Here is a 22,219-nt window from a genome sequence, read left to right as displayed (position 1 = left end):
GGGGCCACTCTTTGAAATTTCAAACAGTAGTAACTAGAGAGCTGGCGCACTGCGCCGAGCCCATCACCCCCCGTTCCTTTCCACGTTTCGTTTGAGTCACTGGTATTAAACAAAGCTTATGGTGCAAGTGCAACTTCTTAAAAAAGTTTAGTAATGACAGCAATTTAAAATTAATTACTCTCACCGCTGGATACTTGATTCAGTGGTCTCCACTAACGTAGCTTGACGTTTCAACAACTTGTAACATTTTTAAGAGGAACTGGGGGCCTCGTGGTTATATCGTCACCTTCCGTAGTATTCTCGATTCCCCAGGCAGAACCCGCTGAGTGGGGCGGGGTTGTCGGTTTTTGTTTGGGGTGTAGTAAAAGGATGAGGGATGATAACAACTTTCTTCTGTAATGAGGAATTCCTTTTCAAATACGAACAAAATATTTTGTTTCAAACGAATCCGTTCCCCCAGCGGCTTCCATCAGCCGATCCGTTTTTCTCGCTCTGCTCTTAGTTAGCCTGCACTCCGTCCACCCTCGTCTCCTCCGGTTCTTTCACTTTGGGAAGAAAGGCAGGTGGCTGCAGAGGAGTGGAGTGGGGAGAGGGAGGAGAGAGAGATGGGGAGGGAATGGCATTGGAGCCGCTCTTTGGGTAAAGGGGATAAGGAGAGCCCTGGATGCATGAGCGGCATGTTCCAGTACTTCGACTTCCACCACCTTCTCTTCACCGGCAGCAGCCGATCCGTGCCGCCTGGCTCGTCGCCCGAAGTCCACAACCCCACTTCTCAGCTCAAAGGTAAGAAAATAAAGAAAAGAAAACCAACCCTCTCTCTCTCTCTCTCTCTCTCTCTCTCTCTCTCTCGCACACACGCTCATGACTCACTCGCTATGATTTTTTGATGATGTACTTTAGGTGTCGAGGCGCCAAGGAATAGCCTGGAGCTGGACGAGGAGAAACCACCATCTGCTTCGGCCATTCCAGAGGAATATGATGATGTCCCTGTAAGTAATTATGAGGGTATATATCTTCACAAGTTTGCTTTCTATTCATGATTTCTCAACTTTTATCCTTTTTATTCTTTGCAACTTATTCAGGTTGGGGTACAAGTAGTCCTGAAACCAGCTGCATTGATAACGTTGTTTGAGGAGGAGAGAAGGAGCTCGCAGGCTGAGACGCCAAGGACACCCGGCGTCGTCGCCCGTCTCATGGGCTTAGAGGTGCTGCCCGACCAGCTCTCTTGTCCAACTACACCATGCCGGAAATCTCCTCCGCTGGTGGAATCTCGGAAGCAATATGGAAAGAAGAGCAAGAAGAAGAAACTCAAACGTGAATGCAGAAGAGAATTGGTATCCCCTCGGCAACCCCTCCAAAGTATAAACTGCAATGTTGCAGGAAGATATGAAATGGGGTCCCGTTCGTTGCCGGACACTCCGAGAGCGTCATCAGCCAGGTCATGGGATTCATACCCAAGGCTATCTTTGCAACTTCAGAAGGAGAGCACAAACAAGGCCATGCAGGAGTTCAGCTACTTGTGCGAGGTGTCTGGGGACTACTCGCTCCCACCTTCGCCATCATCACCTTCTATGGCAAAGTCTAGGAAGAGAGATTACCAATATGAGAACAAGAGCCCGAGAAGCCACTACTATGGTCGGGAGATTGTGAAGCAAGTCAAGGAAAGCATCAGTAGCAGGAGAGGAGACAGCATTGATGATTTTGCAGTCAGATCAAGTAGAACTAAACCAGCCGAGAAGAAAGGAACATGCTATGTTGATGCATGGAGCCAGCGCAAGTCCCCGACAATGAATCCGCCAGCATCATGTTCACCTCCTCGGATCAGGTTCTTGGGGCCCTCGAAGAGCAGACTGGGGGACGATCGCATTCCCAAATCCCAGCAACAGCCAAAATTTACTCGCCAGAGATCACCATCGCCTACTTTGCCATCATCTAATTCCTTTGGAAGTAAAGATAATGTGGATGGAAAGGCAGTTAAGATAGGTCCAAGCAAGTCCAAGAAAGCAAGCTGCGAGCGCTTCACCGAGAGGATCAAGAAGCAACATCCAGCTTCCGAAACAGCCGGACCGGATGCCTTATCATCCCCTTCGCAGCCGGCTTCCATGCTCCAGAAGCACCTCTCAGAAAAGAAGTGCAGCTCTATCCCTCCATTTGTTAGAATCAAAAGGAAGGAAGCATCTCGTCCACTGTCAAGGCCGGTACCCGATCGAATCCAGCAATATCCTTCCTGCTCGGTCCAAGAGCAAAAATTGGTATATGACTATACTGACATCCTCCTTTCTGGAGCCAATAGTTACAAGAACTTGCATTTACTATCATATTGCATGTATGTATAGTTCAATTTTCACAAGATGCCATTTCTCCTGGTCAATGTGTGCATATGTTTTCCATTAATGCTGTTTTCTATCTTGCCACAGGTGAATATTGGAGTTGAAGGTGCTTTAATGCCATTGAAGAGCCAAAGTAGTCCCCAACGCCGAGTACCAATGGAGCAGGATCCCGAGTACAGATATATGAGGTCCATACTAGAAGTAGCAGGGATCACGGGAGTAGCCATCCCTTCATTAAGATGGTACTCCTCTTCCCTCCCCATAGACCCCACCATCTTCCACCAGCTCGAGCTCGAGCTCCCCTTCTTCCCGGCAGAAGAAGGCCAGCCACAGAGCAAAGTCGAGGGGGAAATGATCCTCCTCGGCCCTCTGCGTCACCGATGGAACAGGAAGCTCCTGTTCCATCTGGTGGAGGAAATCTTGGGAGATCTCCTCCGGCGGCCACACCTCACCACCCCCACCACCCATCAGAGTCATCTAATCAAGCATCATGATATGGACCGCGGGGACAAAGCCGACGGCAGCGAATTGTTGCTACGGGAGCTCTGGAGGCAGATCCAGAGCTTCCCGGCGGCCGACTGTCAGGTGGTCGGCGACATCGACGCACTCGTGGCGGGGGACCTGCCGGAGGCCAAGATACGGCGGCTGCTGGTGCACCCCTCGGTGGTGGAAGAGGCTGAGGACATCGCGTTGGAGGTCGAGCAGGAGATCTTTGACGGCGTCCTCGTGGAGGTCGCGGCATCTCTCGCCCTCGCCTCCCGAAGGACCTGACGTCACCTTATTCCTAACGGAAACGCCGGGAGCTCAAATCATTGGGTTCTACGACGTCTCTGCATGCTCACCCTCATCAACCTTAACTCCTTTTTCTCCTCTTCCCATCATCACGATACATGAAAAAAGATGCTTGCGTACTTCCAAAACAAAGGGGTGCCTGAATGGCTACTCAAATGGTCATGATGCGTCACCCTGTATGAATATATATTTGCACGTTATTCTCCACTTATCTTCTTTGTATAAAAAGTATGCATCCCCTTTATTCTCTCCCTCTTTTCAATCTTGGGCTTCTATCTTTTCTCTCTTTCCTACTTTGTATGTGGTTTCTGCTGAGAAGCTGGTGTTGTGAGCATGTAATTAGCTTTTGTCAGGAATCTCTCTGTGTGGTGGGTGAGAGAGGTGTTGGGTTGCTTGGGGGGGAAGTTCTCAGACAGTGGGGTTCCTAGAAGAGCTATATATATATATATATATATATATATATATATATATATATATATATATATATATATATATATATATATATATATATATATATATATATATATATATATATATATATATATATATAGTATGAGTATACCTCGAACAGTCACAGTACAAAGCATGAGTTAAGATCTGTGATATGGGAACAGTGCCCTTCCATAAAAAAGCTCGAATATGATGATCAGCAAAGGAGACAATTCAGTCCGCCATACTGTTCGACTTTCAAAATATATGTGTGACTCTAAATAAGTTAAAATTTTCTAGAAAGTGATATACATTACAGATAAGAGAATATAGATCTGACCGAGTACAGCCACTTCTGATCTAGTCGTTTTAGCTGAGTGTTCGATGGTTATCCTTTCGAGCTCTTCTGTTTCAATTTTTAAAGAGTTTCGGGTGTTGGTTGGCAGGCTGGGTGCATGGGAAACCGGATGGGGTCAGAAATCGTGATCCATGTGATGCCGTAGGGAACCATGATTTGAGAACCGGACACAATCTTAGTCGTTCTGGTACTTCTATATTAAATATATTGAGCTCTCCATGGATTCAAGGAGCCAAGCCTTTGGTCAGTAAATAGTGTTTCTTATGATTCTGCAGACCACTAATTTAAAAATTAAAAGAAAAAAATTAGTTGTATGGGAATCGTCAAACGAGGTAGCAGGATTAATGTTTTCCAAGAACGATTTCCAATAAGACTTCTCCGTGCAGCTTGTACTCCTCCAATGGATGGATCATTGTGCTACTGTTCAATCATGCAAGCGTTGCAAGCCCCACCTGAAAGCAAAGCTGTTCCTGTTAATGATACAATAAGGCCACCCATAACCCAAAACCCGGATAAGTCCAAACTTGACTCAATCCGGTCCACACACAATAGCCGAAAATTTTGAAATCTTTATAAAGTTATGAAATTTGTAGCACTTCTGATATGCTTCCAACTCTCATACTATTTGTTGTTATTATTTACCTACATCTATGTTAGAGCATTGATACAGCTTCCAGTGCCACATTCATGATCAGAGCTCCTTCACATCACTGGACATTAGTCGATGGGGGAAGATGTATTCCCTGGACTTAGAAGAGGTATTGCCTTCGAAGATTCTAAATCGTTGATATTTAAATATTTTAAATTTCTGGACTCCTTGGAAGTCCAGCCCTGGACTTAGAAGAGGTATTGTCTTCGAAGATTCTAAATCGTTGGTATTTAAATATTTTAAATTACTGGACTTCTTGGAAGTCCAGCAAGCGGCAGCATGGGGCAATAGTTGACTCACCTGTGCTTTTTTGAGTTTCATGTTATTTTCCTCGTTCTTTTTCTCACTTGAAAACATGATTTTTTTTAAAAAAAAAAAATCGAGATAGGCACACAATTTGCTAAAGATTGTCTGGATCGATCATGGACACTGCGCCTGTCAACTTATTGGTTAATGAAATTTTAGAAGCAGAACTATTTCCTAAAACTTCTAACTGTACTAAAATAAAAACTTATATATATATATATATATATATATATATATATATATATATATATATATATATATATATATATATATATATATATATATATATATGCATAATGATTTAGCATTGAATCGTTTTTATCATGGGCCAGTTGCTGAGGGTTCATCAGGGCTTACGAAGCTCACAAACTTCTTGCTAATCAATTTTACTTTAATAGCTCAGGACATTGATATATATATATATACATGGAGATGTTGCCACTAAAACCTGATCCAATGATCTAAAGAGCACCTATCTATGCATGTGGGAGAAAGAAGCGTCAATCTACCTGCATGAAGAAGATAGAAAAGAGGTTACTAGAGGTGATTCGGTCGGGAGCCTTCCGATGCTTAAGTCAAGAAAAAAAAAGAAAAGAATATAGCATAGGAGAAGATGACCTAGAAAGAGAGTATAAAGTATTGTATATGGTATTGTATGTTTTGCGTTATAGATGCGAAAGTTTTGGTAGACTTTGGACTCCTAATCCAAGTGAAAATCAGATTCTTAATTTCCCATCCATAGAAGACTTGTTCAACTAAAGAAAATATACTTTTTCCTCTAAATCCCATGTGTCAGCTCGTGACTGGTGGATCAAAAATTGGGCCCAGAGAAAATGGCTTATCTCTCTAGCATCAAATCACTAAAAGCGACTAGCAGATTGGATTGTGGCAGATACTAGGTAACTAATGCGTATTTCGACTCTTGTTGTGCATTGGACAATATATAAGCATAATGATACTACTTTCCAGAATATTGATCCAAGATTCATCGTCTCGATACCGAACCCCATACCAATGTCATACTAGCACAATATTAGTACGGTATGGTATAAAAATTTTTTGATCTGTATTGAATACTGATAACAAACTGTTATGGTACACTTCGTACTATCCGGTTCGGACCAGTACGGTATATTTTGAATCAAAGAACTTTCTCTTGTTAGTGCAAATCAGGTGGACTACTCTGGTAATAGCTATACTTGCAGCTCTGTTAGGAAGTCAAGTAGTTACAGTCTCTCTTGATCCCTAAACAGGGTTCAGCTTTGGACTCCTCGGCCAGGTGAATATAGTTTACACGTCATGGGAAGCATGTGGGCAAATATATATATGTTCCAGAAATCAGCTGCAAATTGTCATAGGCTTCTGAGGCACAAGCACTTGTGTAATGCATCAAGTACCACATTAAAAATTCAAAGTCATAGTTATTTTCCTTTTTATTTTCTTCCAACCAACGCATGAGTTCGAGTACCTAGTTTGCAGGCTGGTGGTGAATCCATAAGAGTATTCGTGGCCATGCTCAGGTGAAGGAACTACGACTGCAATATTTGTAAAGAATAATCTTCTTTTTGAAGGTATTATCTAGTAGTGTTCACTAAACAATGGGATCGGTGTCAAGACAGCACTGGTTCTTCAGTGATCTGGCCAGATTCATATGCAATGGTTGTGTGACTTGGCACTTCATTCTAGCATGTTTGATTGTTTGAGCCATTAGTTTTTTTTTTTTGATGAAATTTGAACCATCAGATTTTTATAATAAGGTATCAACCATTAATTCTGTTATGATGTTAGTATCACTTGGGGGTGGGTCAAAGGCCTGTCCCAGGCCTTAAATGATTAACCAGTTCTTTCGTGTTGTCGTACTATAGTAATGATGTGTTGAACCTGATGTTCATCCTCCTCCTCTTCTTCTTCTTATCCTTCTTCTTCTTCCTTTTTTTTTATTGGATGGATCATACAATTCTAGTACGAATACATCCAATACAATTAGAAACTAAAATAATTCAAAACTGAGACGGAGGGCACCATGATTCTCCCATCTAATATCTCTAATATGCTCAGCTACATAGAAAGCAACTTAGTCGGCCATACTATTCACCTCATAGTAGACATGGACCGCTTGGAAGTCATCAAGTCTTCTAATCATACTCCAAATGTCCTTAAGAAGTGGATGGACTCGGGGGACTGCTAGCCTTGGCACCCACCCAATGACTATAACCAAATCTCCTTCAAGAATGATGCAATTTGCTCGGAGCAGGGATCTTCTCAACTTTGCATCTAGAATCATGACAGTCTCATGCAACAACAAAGTCAGAGTTCGAGCCTCTGATGACACAGGTAGCTCCTCCTCTTGCTCCTCCATTTACATTATCATCAAAATTAATCTTAAGGTAACTAGAGGGCGGTGGTTCTCCGGTGATAAAATACTTTCTGAGAAGTCGCACAATCTGCATTATAGGAGCCCCAAATTTTTCCGCCCTCCGATAGTTATCTGTTTCCACACCTCAGCTGCTTGCGTAATCACTTGCATCGAAACAACTCTGGACATCTTGCTACTATTCTCGTTCATCCATGTTCAACTTGTCTAACTTGATGGATATACTAAAATTCTATCAATATTTATATAAGCTTAGGAGATCTTTCACTGTAGCGATAGTATGGTAACTTCAGCTTAGCAGTAAGAGCTGCAACCTTATCCAGTGCATGGTCTTTCAGATCTTTTCCCCTAAAACTTTTATCCACACAACTCATCAATGACGTGTAATCGGATCAAATAGCACAGTCCTATCATTCTCTCAGTCAACACATGCATCTCTTTCTATATAATTACTTAAGAAGGTCACAAATGTTCATTGGATTTCCTCTTCATGGGTTTCATTCTTTGGATTAAGCAACATTTTGTTGTTGATTAATAAACAGAGCTGACATAGATGGGTATATTTATCATGATCAGAACAGGATTATATTCTACATTTTATATGACTAAACACATTTCGTTGGTAAATTAGGAAATTATATGTAATTTATTCTTAAATCAGTAGTCTGTTTATAATTTTTTTTCCACATATTTTGTATAAAATAAAGTCGGTGAAGCGTGCCGACTTTGGTAAGATTCAAGATAGAAGTTCGAGCTAAGTTTCCCTAGACGTAAAGGAAAGCTAAGTCGGCCTTTTTGATGCCGACTTTAGGGGCTGCTGTCATCGTCGACAACGACCTCCCCATCTCCGGCCCCACTCGCCGCCCTCTGCCCCTCTCACCGCCTACCCCCCAGCCCCAACAACTCCCCCGACGCTCTCTCCCCGGACGCGGCGATACTGAGAGCGAGAGAGATGTGGCGGAGCTGCGCATCCCGAGGCCTTCGCCTCTGCTCCAAGAAGGCGGCGTCGGCGTCGGTCGGAAGCCAATGAATCCGCTCCTCGCCTTCTACCTCCATCCACCAACTCGGTATTAGTTCAACCCTTCAATCTACTTGATTTTCTTCGATCTTCTTGAAACCGATCTTTCCGTTCTTGTTTCACTTCCGATGGATCAGAGAACACAAATCCACCACATTAGTCCAGTCTCCTCTTTTTCCTTTTTTAGGATGTTCCGGATTCTTTGTTTGCATGATTCTTGAACTGTTTTCTGTGAGGAGTTGACGTTTCTTTGTTGTCGAGTGGTTTTAATGTTGATTAGAATTTTAATGATTAAAGTTTTCCTGATAGCTAGCGTTTCTTTCTTTCATTCTGGTTCCCTTTGTCCGTGTGCTGAACTGAAGCTCTAGTCTTGGATGCAGTTCTGGGAATATTTTAACGGTTCAGCATGCTATGGGCGCGATAAACATCTGTTTAATTCCTGATAATGCTGGTCTATTTTATTTCTTATTTATTCATGCTTTTCAGTTCTTCCGAGGATGTGGTTGTTAATGCCGTCGGAAAAGCTAGAATTTTCCTTTTTAGCATATTTTACTTTAGATATTTCAAATTTGTTCATGATATAAGGATTGTTTTTGTCTTTTCGTTTCCTGCTCTTTATCCCTAATCAGGTTTTATGTTTGTAGAATATTGCATATCTGCGAATGAAGAGTTGAAGACTGATGACATAGGATTTTATAGCTAGGGTTTTTCATTTTAGCATGCATGCTTTTGGTCACTCTGCTTGTTTTCTCTGTCCTTTATCTTTTGTTATAATATTTTAGATAAGATCAAAGATTATCTTGAATATTTATTTTCGGTAACTCTTGTTTAATTTACCTTTCTTGAGTCCGTAAATTATGGTAATTTCATTGATTTTCTCTATGGAAAGAAAGAAATTGAGTTTTTGCCTTTTGGGTTTGTGATGAAGGTTGGGCAGTACACTGTTGTGGATCACACCTACAATGCAATAGGTGCTGGGCTCAGAGCGGCCATCAGACTTGCAGAGCATGGCTTTAACACAGCGTGCATTACCAAGCTCTTTCCTACTCGCTCCCATACAGTTGCTGTACAGGTACTGATTTTTTTTAAAAAATTTGACTAGTTTTTAAAGATGTGGTTCAACCTTAGATAACTAAATGTTCATTACATCTGTACTATCTTTCTCTTGTTAATAAAGGTTTTTATCAAGTAGCTGTGATGGTGTAATGGATTTGTCTGTGGGGCCTGTATTTTGTTGGAGTTAAGGTTATACTTACATTTACCTATGGATTATGGGAGCAAGGTGCTATTCAGACAAAGTAAAGGAAGGCATGCAATTCACAAATGTCAAACAATAGAGTTTTGATTTGGGTAGCTGGGAAAGGCAGAACTCTTGGACAAAGGAAAGCTTATAATGCTTTAAAATTGGCCTATCATGGAATGATCTGATGCAGTAATGCTAGGACCAAGAATTTTTATAACATGTTCTCTTCTAGGCTTTTGTTGCATGTGAAAAGAACCTTCCAATTTTGACAATTACTGCTCTTATTTTTAATATGGTATGAAATTGTTTGCATTTTACATTCTTAAATGCAATGATAAGTATTAGTGTCAACAAGTGATAAGTGAAATTTATGAGATATCTGTTGTTCCATGAAGTTCAGAGTATGGGATGCCCTTTCTTTCTGCAATTGTGGTTTCTTGACTTTTTACAAGCAAAAGAACATGTGGGACCTTTATCAAACAGCCAAAAGACAAATATAGGAAAAAGATAGATAACTAAATACCATATTTTATAAAATATGGCTTCACTTGCATGACTTGAGAATATCCGGTTGACACCTACTTGTTTAAGAAATTTAGAGTAGAATAGATAAAATACATCACAAGCTGAATTCAATTAACCAACCAATAATTGTACTTGTTTCTCTATGAGAAATGCCATACTAAGTGTGACTGAACAACTTTTTATGGCCTTTTGTCTTGAAATAGGGTGATCTAAGAATAGTAAGTCTCTTAACTTTTGAGTGTTGATATGAAGGCCATATGTGCCCATGACCTAAAGTTGGAATTTTTTGCTTTTTCCGATACTTGCTCTTTGTCACCATGCATACCTTGTTGATTGTGTCATAGCTATGGCGAAAGTAACAATTTGTACCAAATAAATATTGCAAAGGATATATAATGGAATCAAAGATATGACCAATTTCATGTCGCTTTTAGGGTCTGTTTGGGTAATCCTGTGCAATCCAGCAGGATTCATGAGATTGGCAACCTAAATTTAGACAAAAGAGAACGAGAGGGTGGAGGAGAAGGGAGAGATGGAGAGGGAGAGGGTGAGGGGTTGCCAGGGGGAGAGGCTTGGATATCGCAGGGAGGAAAAAGACCTCAGCAGGTCTTTTTTCTCCCTGCTTGAATGGGCTGGGAGAGGTCCAATTGACGTGGGCCGAGCCAGACCCTATATTCTGTAATATTGGAAATCCTGTTTCCATTCCTTGGGATCTAGCAGGATTATTTGAAATGCCCGTAACACTTCTTGATATTATATATCTCCATTTTTGACTGCTGAGAGCTATACACTTGTGCATTAATAACTGTCCATGATTATGGTAAGCACGTGATTATACTATGCCAGACTGATGAGTCGAACTTCATGCTCTCCCTGCTGTCTTAGAGGGCATGTTTACCTGCAGTGGATCTGCTGTGTCATGTCTCACATGTTGGCTAATATTTGCATTTGCTGATATCTTGAGTGGTCCTTTTTAATCTTGGCAAAGGACAAAGATTGATGAGTGGGATGATCTGTTTTCAAAGGAGTTTTTCTGTCGCGTAGGGTGATGCATTAATGCATCATATGCTCACAAATTACAGTATTATGTTTCAGACAAAAATCCATAGGATTGTTAATCTTAACCAGCAGAAATTAAGTTCTGCTTGAACTTGTGTCTTGTTTAAAAATTGCCATATCATGCTTTGAGAAGAAAGTCCAAACGAAAGATGTGTTGTAATAGCTAACTATTATTTTCCATGGCATGCAGATTCATTATGAATGTTTTTTAAGATTGTTCATAAAACAGTATCAATGATTCAATTGACTGTCTGATCACTATTTTATATGTACTTGTATATGCTATTAACCATGCTTGTAGAGACCATACAGGATGGTATAAGTGCAGCACTTGGAAATATGACTGAAGATGACTGGAGGTGGCATATGTATGATACGGTCAAAGGAAGTGATTGGTTAGGTAACTTGCTCAGGGCATGTTACATTTCATAGTTCAATGTTTTGGCACAGAGTGAAGGAGTTCTTCCTGGTATGTTTAATTTATTTAGGAACCTGAAGCATTAGCACAGTTACTCTTTCATAATATGGCTGGAAATCTAATTTTCTTTGTGATCTGATTATTGTATGTTTTAGCACACAATGGAGGACTCTTTCTGGTATATTTGGTTTAAGTAGGAACCTGAAGCATTAGCACTACTGCTCTTTCATAATATAGCTGGGACTCTAACTTACTATCTTTATGATCTGTTTTTCGTTCTAGCAAATATTCTGAACTTTTAATAATTTGATCCAGGGTATGTTGTACTAGCCCGAACTGGATGATACAAAGCGTCCCGTACCATACCGTTTTGATACCGGAATGGGTGGTGTATCGACACTAGGTGCGCAAAAAAAATTTCGTACGATACTGAACCGACACTATACTAGTATGCCACCGATACAGGGTCCGGTACTGAGACGGCGAACCTTGATCTGATCTTTTTCACAACATTTGTTTCATTACACATCTCGTGTCTCTTATGTGTTGCTAAATTCTTCAAGTGATCAGGATGCCATTCAATATATGAGCAGAGGAGCACCAAAAGTAGTTATTGAGCTAGAAAATTTTGCATCACCATTTCTCATGAACCGAAGATGGGAACATTTATCAACACGCTTTTGGAGGTCAAAGTTTGAACTTTGGAAAAGGTTGAGGTTCATGCATTGCTCTTTGCTTTTTTTCTCATTCACATGTTATTGGAAAGACTCCATTTTTCACTTCAGTTTTTTTTTTTTTTTTTTTTTCAACATGCTTGGCATCTACATGTGGCCAGGCCTATATCGCTGCGCATGTGCTGCTGATCGAACTGCACATGCATTGTTGCACACACTTTATGGTCAAGCAATGAAGCATGATACCCAGTTTTTTGTGGAATATTTTGCATTGGATCTTCTCATGGATAGCAATGGTAAGTTGAGTGTTGACTTGTCCTAGAAGTGGTTCATTTGGTAACTTGATTGTCTGTCTCAATTTGGCTACAATTTGTCCATTGGATTTGATGTTTTTTTTGGTAGTGCATCAATCTTAGTACCAATCAGGCTGGAGATTGATATAGTATGATGATGTCCTACAAATATAAATTAATTGGATGCAAGGACCAAAAACTAGGTATTTGTGGTATTGTAAAAAGGGATTTGTTTTTTGTTTAGGCTTAACAATTTTTTTGAACTACGATGGAGGGGTAACACACTTTAGATTTCTTCAGGGAGCTAAAGCTGAATCACTAGGTCTTTAGTTTGCTTGAGAGATTTTGATTTATGATAGTATGTGTTAGAATTCTAACAAAATATTAGTTCCACATGGGGCTTTAGGGAGAAATAGGAGAAATTATTCAAATAATGTTAGTAATTGTTGTTTTAAATTAATAAACTGATAGTTTAGGAATGCACAAGTATGACTATGATGGAGTCTTCAACAACTAGAGGACTGAGGGTTGAAGGAGCCGGTAGCTTCATCATGAAATCACATAAGGAAGAGAGGAAAACCTCAAAATTGTTCTGCAAATCTTGGTTAAATTCATCATGCCCACTATGTGTATATGATATGGGAACATTTTAGCATAATCCTATTTGAATTAGAGCTCACCCGTCCATATAAAATGAAGTTAAGACTTATGAATGATCCTACTTGAAGGACTCCATACTTATTTTCATATATATAACTTATCAAAACTCAGAATGAGAAGTCAAAATAAAATTCAAAAATCATAAGTTGATAATAGTATCTTTTAAATCTTGTCTGACTATCTAGATACGTCTTTTGTGCACTGATGATCTACTTAGTTTGTTAATCCCTAGGAATTGTGCTTGTTTCATGAATGAAGTTTTCACTGGTTTATAGTCAAAGTTGTTTGAACTCCAACATTTAGGAGAAATCTGAATAAGTTGGAGTATGGTAGTTTTCTTGTTATGTAGTTTAAGATTGAAAACGCATCAAAAATAGAGTTTTGGGTTCATAAGGGAATTTGGATATCGTGTCAGTAAGTCATTTAGTCAAGATTTCTCCATCTTGAGAGTCCATGTATTTTACTTCTATGATCTGTCATCTTACCCTTTCCCTCGTTTTTTGATGAATTAAGTGCTTCGCAAAGAAGTTTGTATTTTTGTTCTTGTTGTGATATCATATGATATCTCATAAATCTTCATTAGTATTTTTAATGCTTTTCTTTTCATTTTTTTAAATTTGATCCGAATCAATTATCTTATCGATATTGGGCCAAATCTCAGTCACATTTCTCAGCCTGTGGTGGGGCTGCCAAAGTATCACATTTCCAGTCTGTGACGGGGCCTACCAATTATAGTTTCACATTTCTAGCCTATGATGAGGCCTGCCAAAGTATCATATTTTCAGCCTGTGGTGGGGCCTGCCAATTACAATTCCACATTTCTAGCCTATGATGGGGCCTGCCAAAGTATCATATTTTCAGCCTGTGGTAAGGCCTACCAATTATAGTTTCATATATCTAGCCTGTGATGGGGCCTACCAAAATACCACATTTCCAGCCTATGACGGGGCCTGCCATAATAACGAGATGAGCCAAAAGTTATTGTTTATTCAATCCAGTTCATATCCACACATCAATTCCTTTTTATTCATTTCCGACTTTAGACTAACCACAATCAAGTTTCCAGCCCATGACGGGGCAACCAATAATAACATGGTTAGTCCAGAGCACTACATCCATTAGTCCGATTTTGCAAGTGTAAGTTATGCTCATATATGTACCCATCATACGCAAGCAAACATGATCAAAATATGATTTAATACCAAAACTATCATAAAACTATTTTTGCTTCTTACTTATCTTAGCATATCATACATTTATAGGTAGAAAAATATTTATATCATGCAAATCGGTGTATAAGGATTCTTACCTCTCTACTGACAACCCAGACAGACTACCGTGATCTACGAATTGGGGTGCGCAGAACCCTGCTCAACCTCTCTTTGTCCAATAGATTATTCTCCTATAGAATCAAATCAACATCAAAAATATATCCGAGGTTTCTAACAACCCAGAACCCTCTATTGATCATCTAAAGGGTCCACCAGCATCTAGCACCCCAAAACTATCCAACAGTCCTCAAACCATGATCTCCCTAGATCAAGCTAGAGAGAGAAAACTCCAACTAGAGAGAGAAACTAGAGAGAGAAACAATCCAAGTAGAGAGAAAGCTTAGAGAGAGAAAGTTCCATTAGAGAGAAATTGAGAAACAAGAGAGAAACTCAAGAGAGAGGGAGAGAAAAGGAGAGGAGAGAGGAGAGAAAGAAGAGAGGGCGCTCTTCTCAAGACAGGGGAGAGTCGTTCTCTCCCTTCCTCTTCTCAGATCAAAAGGGGGGCTAGCCAAGGTGGCCCAACCCCCGGCGACGACGGCCTTAGGCAGTCCTTCGGCCGCGGCACCACCAGCGACGATGGTCGGCCGACACGAATAAAGAAAGAAGGAGATCATTAGAGACCCAAGCAAAATTTGTTTGAAACATGGCTATCTCCCTAACCCACCACAACATGATCTCAGGATCCCAGGGTCAGCGTAACTCAGCCTTTTTCTGGCGGCCGGCGGCAATGAACAAGAAAGAAAAGGGCGCCGAAACAGGGCACCTCTGTTTTGGGTGGATCTCGGCGACTTGCCGGCTTAATTCAAAGAAAAATGCGGGTGGATGATAAGAAGAAAAGAGAAGAGTAGCTTGGGTCTTACCTCAGTTCGACGATGATCTGGCGAGGTTTTCGGTGAGAAATCAAGAAAAGTGGTTCGGGATTGGAACTCGAAAAGGAAGGAAATCCGACGAGGTTTGTTCAAAATTTGTGAGCAACGTTTCAAGGGAAGAGGGGAGATGCCTTTATAGACCGAGTCCTAGGGCTTTCACCAGAGTCCGGTGAGCCCTAGGACTCCTCCGCACCGGACTCAGGGAGGAAGACGACTCCCATCGGGAGTCTTCCTCCCCTGACTCAAGTGTTGGGCGTATGGCCCAAACGGCCGGCCCAAGCCCACTGAAATGGGGTCTTACAACCACTCTGTAGCCTCTTGATTCTCTGCATCTTAGCTTGCTATATGACTTGTTAATTTGCATTTCTGATGGTTTGGTACCTTGAACCCTTATGGGATGAACAAACTGCTGTTAGGGTTAATATGGCTGTTCGACCACAGAGCTGTTTGATTGCAGTGAAATGGTTTATTACTTTCCGTAAAATTATCCACACACACAATACATGATTGCTATTCTTGCAACTAGTGTGGCTGCTTCCGATGTTTTATGGCCTCAACCTTCTTCTTTCTGCTTGACAGAACTATCAAGAAAAATCTTGCATACTTGTTTTGTTAATAAAAATGATTGTCCTTCATGAGCTATGTTTCAGGGGCTTGCCAGGGGGTGATTGCATTGAACATGCTTTTATGTACATAAGGGCATTTCTTCTAAATGCTTTTAGTACATAAGGGCATTTACTCTTTTCCACCAAATATTTTGTTTTTCAGGTAGTTCTCATGGAACTGACCTGAAGAATTTCTTGTAAATGTTTTTAGTACATAATGGCATTTACTCTTTTCCACCAAATATTTTGATTTTCAGGTAGTTCATTTCCAGGGTGATGATCCAGATGCAGTAGTTCCTGGTCTGATGGCTCCTGGGGGAGGCGGCTTGTGCATCTGTTCTTGACATAGTAGTTTTTGGCGAGCTTGTGCAAACAGGGTTGCAGAAATTTGCAAGCCAGGCTTTTTTTTTTTTTTTTTTCTCTCTCTTTCAAAGAAGCCTTATTTTTTATATAATATGCAAGACAATGTGGAATGACTATCGTAAATGCCAATATCATTTATGGAACACTATAGGAGAGAAGCAGAAGCCTCTTGAAAAGGATGCCGGAGAGAGGACCATTGCCTGGCTCGATAAAGCAAGAAACTCAAATGGTTCGCTGCCAACTTCAAAAATTTGTCTCGACATGCAACGGGTGATGCAAAATAATGCTGCTGTGTTTTGAACTCAAGGAACACTAGAAAAAGGTTACTTTGTTAGGTTGGGGAATAAAATTCTTCTTTTCCTTTTGGTTTTTGGTGTAACATCCACCTAATTGTTTATGCACTCTGTCACTATAGAAAGAATGTGTTTATAATCACTTAAATGACAACAGTTAGTAGAGGGAATGACTGGCATTTTCTTGTGGTGAGTTTGGTGGGCTGCTTACTGTTCCTTGAATTTGGTTTTAGGTTGTCAGTTGATTGACAAGGCATGGGAGAGTTTTCATGATGTCAAAATTCGTGACCGAAGGCTCATATGGTAGTTTATTTTAACTCATTCAATCAATGTTGTCGCTTATTGTTTTGAATTATTTAGGCTTCTGCTTTTTATTGGTATGGTTGCAGGAATTCTGACTTAATAGAGACCATAGAGCTGGAAACCCTTCTAATAAATGCATGAATAACTATGAACTCAGCTGAGGCAATGAAGGAGAGTAGGGTAGCTCATGCTCATGAAGATTTTACAGTCAGATATGTTTTCTCCTCAAATATCTTATTTTCCTTTTCCTCCTCCTGATTCATTTCATTTAACGACCAGTTTTTTTTTCCCTGCAGAAAAGAGATGACGAAAACTGGTTGAAACACTCATTAGGTAGCATCTGCCATCTCCTCTCTGTGACGTTAGCATCATGCAATTGGCCAGTTGCTATATTTAGAAAGAGAGTCTCTACCTTATCCAAAAGAGAGAGAGAGAGAGAGAGAGAGAGAGAGAGAGAGAGAGAGAGAGAGAGGCTCTATCATATGAATGACATTAAAAAGCCTATGTTGAATAAACTTATAAGCTTGGCAAAGTTTGGTTCTAACTCATCACAAGATACGGGAGAAAATTATGGCATAAAAAATTCATATGTGACTATAGAAGTATCAATTCTAATGTTGAAGTTTGCTAAAGTAGAAGCATTGCAACTATGCGACCACAGGACGTTAACATCACATTGCGATAGAATATTAACATGACTCTACACTGTACAATCTAGTGAGATATTCTGTAATTAAATTGCCTTGAGTCCATGACTATAGACTACCGTATCTTAATGCCCTTTGCGGTGGTCATTTTCTTTGCTAGTTGGATTGTTATTTGCAGCATCTTAGCGACAGCATATGGCTTTTCTTATAAAACAAGACGTAACAGCGTCTGTGGCACCTCAGAATTTAGAAATCATTAAATCAGCAACTTTGATGCCCTAACTGAGGGCAGAATTCCCTATACTTGGTTACTTTTGCTTAGAAGATGCAGGCACCTGCTCAAGGCCTCAAGCCCTGTCCGGTAAAATTAGATTATAAAATGATTATTAGCAGCTGATCTTTGAAAAATATGGAGATTCACAGCTTTACTAATAATTTTGAGGTTGGCAGTTGCACTCCATCATGCAACCCTCCTTCAAAAAGGTAGGAGGTTACGTGCATGGCATCATGCAAACCTTCATGATTCGGTGCCGATCAACTCTATATATACACCTTTTGCTTACTGAAGTATGTCCATTATAATATAACTTAGAGAGATTAACATCGAGATCGTTAAATTTTAGCTAAGATATATCACAGTCAGATCTAATACATTCAAGAGTTTGTAATGTCTGAAATTTCTTTAAAAAGAATAATTTCACAGATGCAGTGATTCTGTCGAACAGCCCAGAACCGCGCTCTCGGGAAGACAGAATAGAGGCCTCGGGAAATCAGAGAGAGGATAAGATTTTTCTCATCTTAATCTTCGGAACTGATAGAGCTTAAAAAAGAAAGGAAGAGGCGTTTTTTAAAGGATACGGCGTTTTACCAAAAGACAAAACAAAACAGTTTTAAAATTTAAATTCAAAAAATTAAACAGCAAAAAGAAACCAGAAGGAGGGGTCCCCCCTGCGAGCGATGATCGAGCGCGACGCGCCTGGTTAAATGTTTTCAGATCGGATTCGCCAATTTTGGCTTGGACCTCCATTGGGCTCGTGCGCGCATAGGCTACTTACTTTCTTTGATTCCCCAAGTTAAAAGGTTTAATACTACATAAAGATCTTTAGAGTTTTATCTCTTTCCAATGTGGGACTAAAGAAAGTACACTAGACAAAAGGCAAAAGACAAGAAGGGCAGAATTGGAATTTTTAAATATTCCAATAATCCCCCACATATTTTAAAATTCAATAATAAGTTAACGAGTGCGAGAGTTCAATGCATCAAAATAGTGTCTTTGAGACTATGAACCATTTTTATGACTAGTAAGTATAACTTACAAAACTTTGGTGAAATATGAAATTTCTATAAACCAAAAGTCCTTCATGTAAATCAGCGACCCATAGACCACATTGACCTCTCAAGTTCTGGGCTTGTTCTAAACGGGTTGGTGCAAATAGGCCATACACCTTACCTGGATATTCATGAGTGCTTTAGAGAACTGCCTAATTCTCATAGGAAGAGGCCCCACTCCCACACCCATATAGGTGGATCCATCAAGTGTGTACTGCAGATAGACACACCATCCTAAAGGACTATGGTATCCATTAAGAGTTTTACCTCATCTTCATATACTGCAGTTTGCACTATCTACACCATAGGGAGGGATTCTCAAAATTAAATATGATAGTGTACTCACAATCAACTAGTAACTTGTTATTACCCATATGAACATGCTTCATGGGATCTCCAATCACACATGTTGGGTTTCTGTCGTTGTAATACCCCATGAAAAAAAAAAAAAGAGAAAAAAAAAAAAAAGGAAAGAGAGATGGGCCGGCCCGAAAAGACCGGGCCCATCCCTCTTTATACGATCGTGCCCTAGGCACGATCGTGGATGAAGAGAGGAGAAAGGGGAGGGGAGAGCGGCGGCGGCGGCGTGAGCTGATCGCCGGAGGAGACGAGCGCCGGAGAGGATCCGGCCGGCCGTGGGGGAAGCTCCACAGCTTCCTTTCCTTCGGTGAAGACAATCCACAAACCGGGAGAAGAAAGAAGCCGAGCTCGATTCCTCCGATTCCTCGCCGGAAAGGCCGCCGGAACACCCATCGGACTGAGGTAAGCGTGGATCTTTCCCTTGCGTTTCATTTGCTAGGTTTTTTCGGGTGGTGTTGTGGGGGTTTTGGTCGGAGAATCGTCGGAGAAGAGCCCGAAACAGGGGTACCCTGTTTCGGCCTCTCTCCTCCGGATTTTGCCACCGCCGGCCGTCGGGATTGGCCGGGATCCATGGTACTTGGGCGTTGATCAAGTTTGTATGGAGTTTGGTGAGGGACTGAAGGCTTGGATGGAGATGGGGGATGGCGGATCCGAGGCTTTCTTCCTCGTGATCCCGCCCCTTCCTCCTCTTCCTCGCGTCGGATGACCATCGCCGGCGGCAATGGCGGTCGGGGGACTGTTGGGTTGCCGTCGGGTGGGGTGGGAAAGGCCGAGCCACCATCACGGTGGCCTTTCCGTGGAAGAAATGGAGGAAGGGGGAGGGGTCAGTGTCGGTTGGAAAGAAGAAGAAGAAGAAGAAGAAGAAGAAGAAGAAGAAGAAGAAGAGGAAGAGGAGACCCCTTCTCCTCTCTTTGTCTTGGCCGGCCACCATCGCCGGCGACTGCAGCAGGGGTGGCCGGCGCTGGTTCGGCCAATGGTGGCCGAGGGTGGGGAAGGTGAGGGCATAGCCACCCTGGCTGTTGCCCTTGGACCAAAGAGGCGGAGGAAGAACCCTTCTCTCTCGTCCATCCTTTCTTTTGGTCTCTTCACCGGGACCGATTATCGTCGCGGCGTGGTTGCGGCTGTGGCGGACGACGACATAGGCTGGTGGTACAAGAGTGGGAGTCGGGCCACCCCGACTGCCCTAGAATTGGAGGAATTGAGATGTTTGGGGATCTGGAGATGGACCCCATAGTAAATGTCAATTATGGTTTAGAATATTTAAATATTAAATGATTTAGTTTGTAAATTGTAATTGATGTTGTAGGGGAGGAGTCAGCGGTGCCAGGAGATTTTGACCAGGGGACTCAGCACCCTAGCTTGTAGGTTGTGATCCGGATCTGTGTTTGTGTCAATCTACAATCTCTGTAAGAATCCTTGTACGCCAATCCTACATGATATACATATTTTTGCACTATATATGTTTGATATGCTATGATCCAGACAAAGCAAAATAGTTTTATATTTAATTATATTTTGATCGTGTTGGCTTGTGGTTGGTAGTGTGATGGATGCTTGTATGTGTATAACTTATACCTGCATAATTGAATTTATGGATGTGGTGGTATGGACTAACCATGTTATAGTGATTGCCCTGTCACGGGCCGGAAACGTGACCATGGTTAGTCTAGGCCGGAAATAAAGTAAATAAAAGGGATTGATGTGTGGATGTGAAATTGATTAAATGAACATTGACTTTGGGCCGTCTCGTTATTATGGGTTTGCCCGTCACAGGCTCTAAGTGTGACACTATTGGTTTGCCCGTCACAGGCTCTAAGTGTGACAATGTTGGTTTGCCCGTCACAGGCTCTAAGTGTGACAATGTTGGTTTGCCCGTCACAGGCTCTAAGTGTGACACTATTGGTTTGCCCTGTCACGGGCTGGAAACGTGACCGGGATTTGGCCCAAAGTCGGAAAGATAATTGATCCGGATCAAGTTAATATAGAATGGAAAGAAAAAGCATTGAAAACATTAATGAAGATTTATGAGCTATCGTATGCTATATCATTCTTGCGTAGTTGGACTTTCATTGATATTTGACGTACATACTTATATTGATTATTCGAGCCTTTTGATAGCCGGTTTATGATTTCATGAAATGTGCATCGATTTGTCGTGGCTTTCAAATTCATATTATTATTGTGTTGGTATGGATGTGTAGGGATTCTTACTGGGCTGTAAAGCTCACCCCCTTTTCTTCTTTTTCTTTACCAGAGTTGCAGGATGCATAGTTTTGGATGGGATGGGCGCAGAGTGCGAGCACCAGAGTCATTAGTTAGTTAGTTGTTTATCCTTCTTTGATGTCGATGAACATTTGAAGAGCTTGTAAATGAACTAATTTGTTTATTTTGGATATGTCGGACTGCTCTATTTGAATTACTAGATTAATTGTGGATTTATTAGAATTTTTGTTAATCATAGGCCTTGCATGATCTTTAGGGCACTGCTCTAGGGCTCATGCGGCCGGTCGCGTACCGGACCCGGGTGCTGGGTTCGGGGCGTGACAGAGTGGTATCAGAGCTTAAGGTTGAGGTATCCTAGGATTTAAGTTTAGGTGAGTATCAGTGGAGAATTATGATAGAAAAACTATCAGAGTCTTGGTTTATAATCATATGAGATTGTAACAGAAATGATATTGTAATCTAAGATTTAAGACCACTAGGGACTGTGGCCTTAATGGCATTAGAGTTTGACGTTTAAGACCATTGGGGATAGTGACAAAATTGGAATTTGAGCATATGTTTAAGATCACTAGGGATCGTGACAGAAATATATCATAGCTTAATGTTATGATCACTTTGGACATGACAATTAAATTCAGTGCTTAAGCTGTAAGATCACTTGGCATTGTGATAAAATGTATGCATCGGTTTGGTTTTCGATGCATACGGAAGGAAGTATAAATTGTCTTTGATTATGATAAGAGAGGTTTGACCTAAGATAAGTGTAGATCAACAATGGCATATCAAGTATACCATATTCAGATATTATTTAAATGATTTGAAAGTTCA

The 22,219-nt window shown here is 41.0% G+C and overlaps 1 protein-coding gene and 1 long non-coding RNA gene across 10 annotated transcripts; both read left to right on the top strand.

The window, feature by feature from the left end:
* Window positions 1-414: 414 nt before the first annotated feature.
* On the top strand, window positions 415-3,384 carry LOC103695962. The gene is made up of 4 exons (XM_039123411.1): window positions 415-783; window positions 901-989; window positions 1,083-2,252; window positions 2,418-3,384. The coding sequence occupies exons 1-4, from the start codon at window positions 606-608 to the stop codon at window positions 3,099-3,101; spliced, it is 2,121 nt and encodes a 706-aa protein (XP_038979339.1). The 5' UTR covers window positions 415-605; the 3' UTR covers window positions 3,102-3,384.
* A 4,703-nt stretch (window positions 3,385-8,087) lies between these two features.
* On the top strand, window positions 8,088-17,434 carry LOC103695961. Of its 9 annotated transcripts, none has more exons than XR_005510487.1 (9): window positions 8,088-8,305; window positions 9,185-9,328; window positions 11,396-11,972; window positions 12,065-12,211; window positions 12,337-12,471; window positions 15,919-16,036; window positions 16,131-16,571; window positions 16,763-16,832; window positions 16,919-17,434. It is a non-coding gene; the product is annotated as an uncharacterized LOC103695961 (long non-coding RNA). The 9 variants fall into 9 exon arrangements; XR_005510469.1 differs by having other exon boundaries at window positions 8,089-8,305; window positions 12,072-12,211; XR_005510503.1 differs by lacking the exon at window positions 15,919-16,036 and having other exon boundaries at window positions 8,092-8,305; window positions 11,396-11,483; window positions 11,817-11,972; window positions 12,072-12,211.
* The last annotated feature ends 4,785 nt before the right edge of the window (window positions 17,435-22,219 follow it).

Source organism: Phoenix dactylifera, chromosome 2 (assembly GCF_009389715.1).
Source record: "Phoenix dactylifera cultivar Barhee BC4 chromosome 2, palm_55x_up_171113_PBpolish2nd_filt_p, whole genome shotgun sequence".
NCBI lineage: Eukaryota > Viridiplantae > Streptophyta > Magnoliopsida > Arecales > Arecaceae > Phoenix > Phoenix dactylifera.
This window is presented reverse-complemented; position numbering and strand designations above follow the sequence as displayed.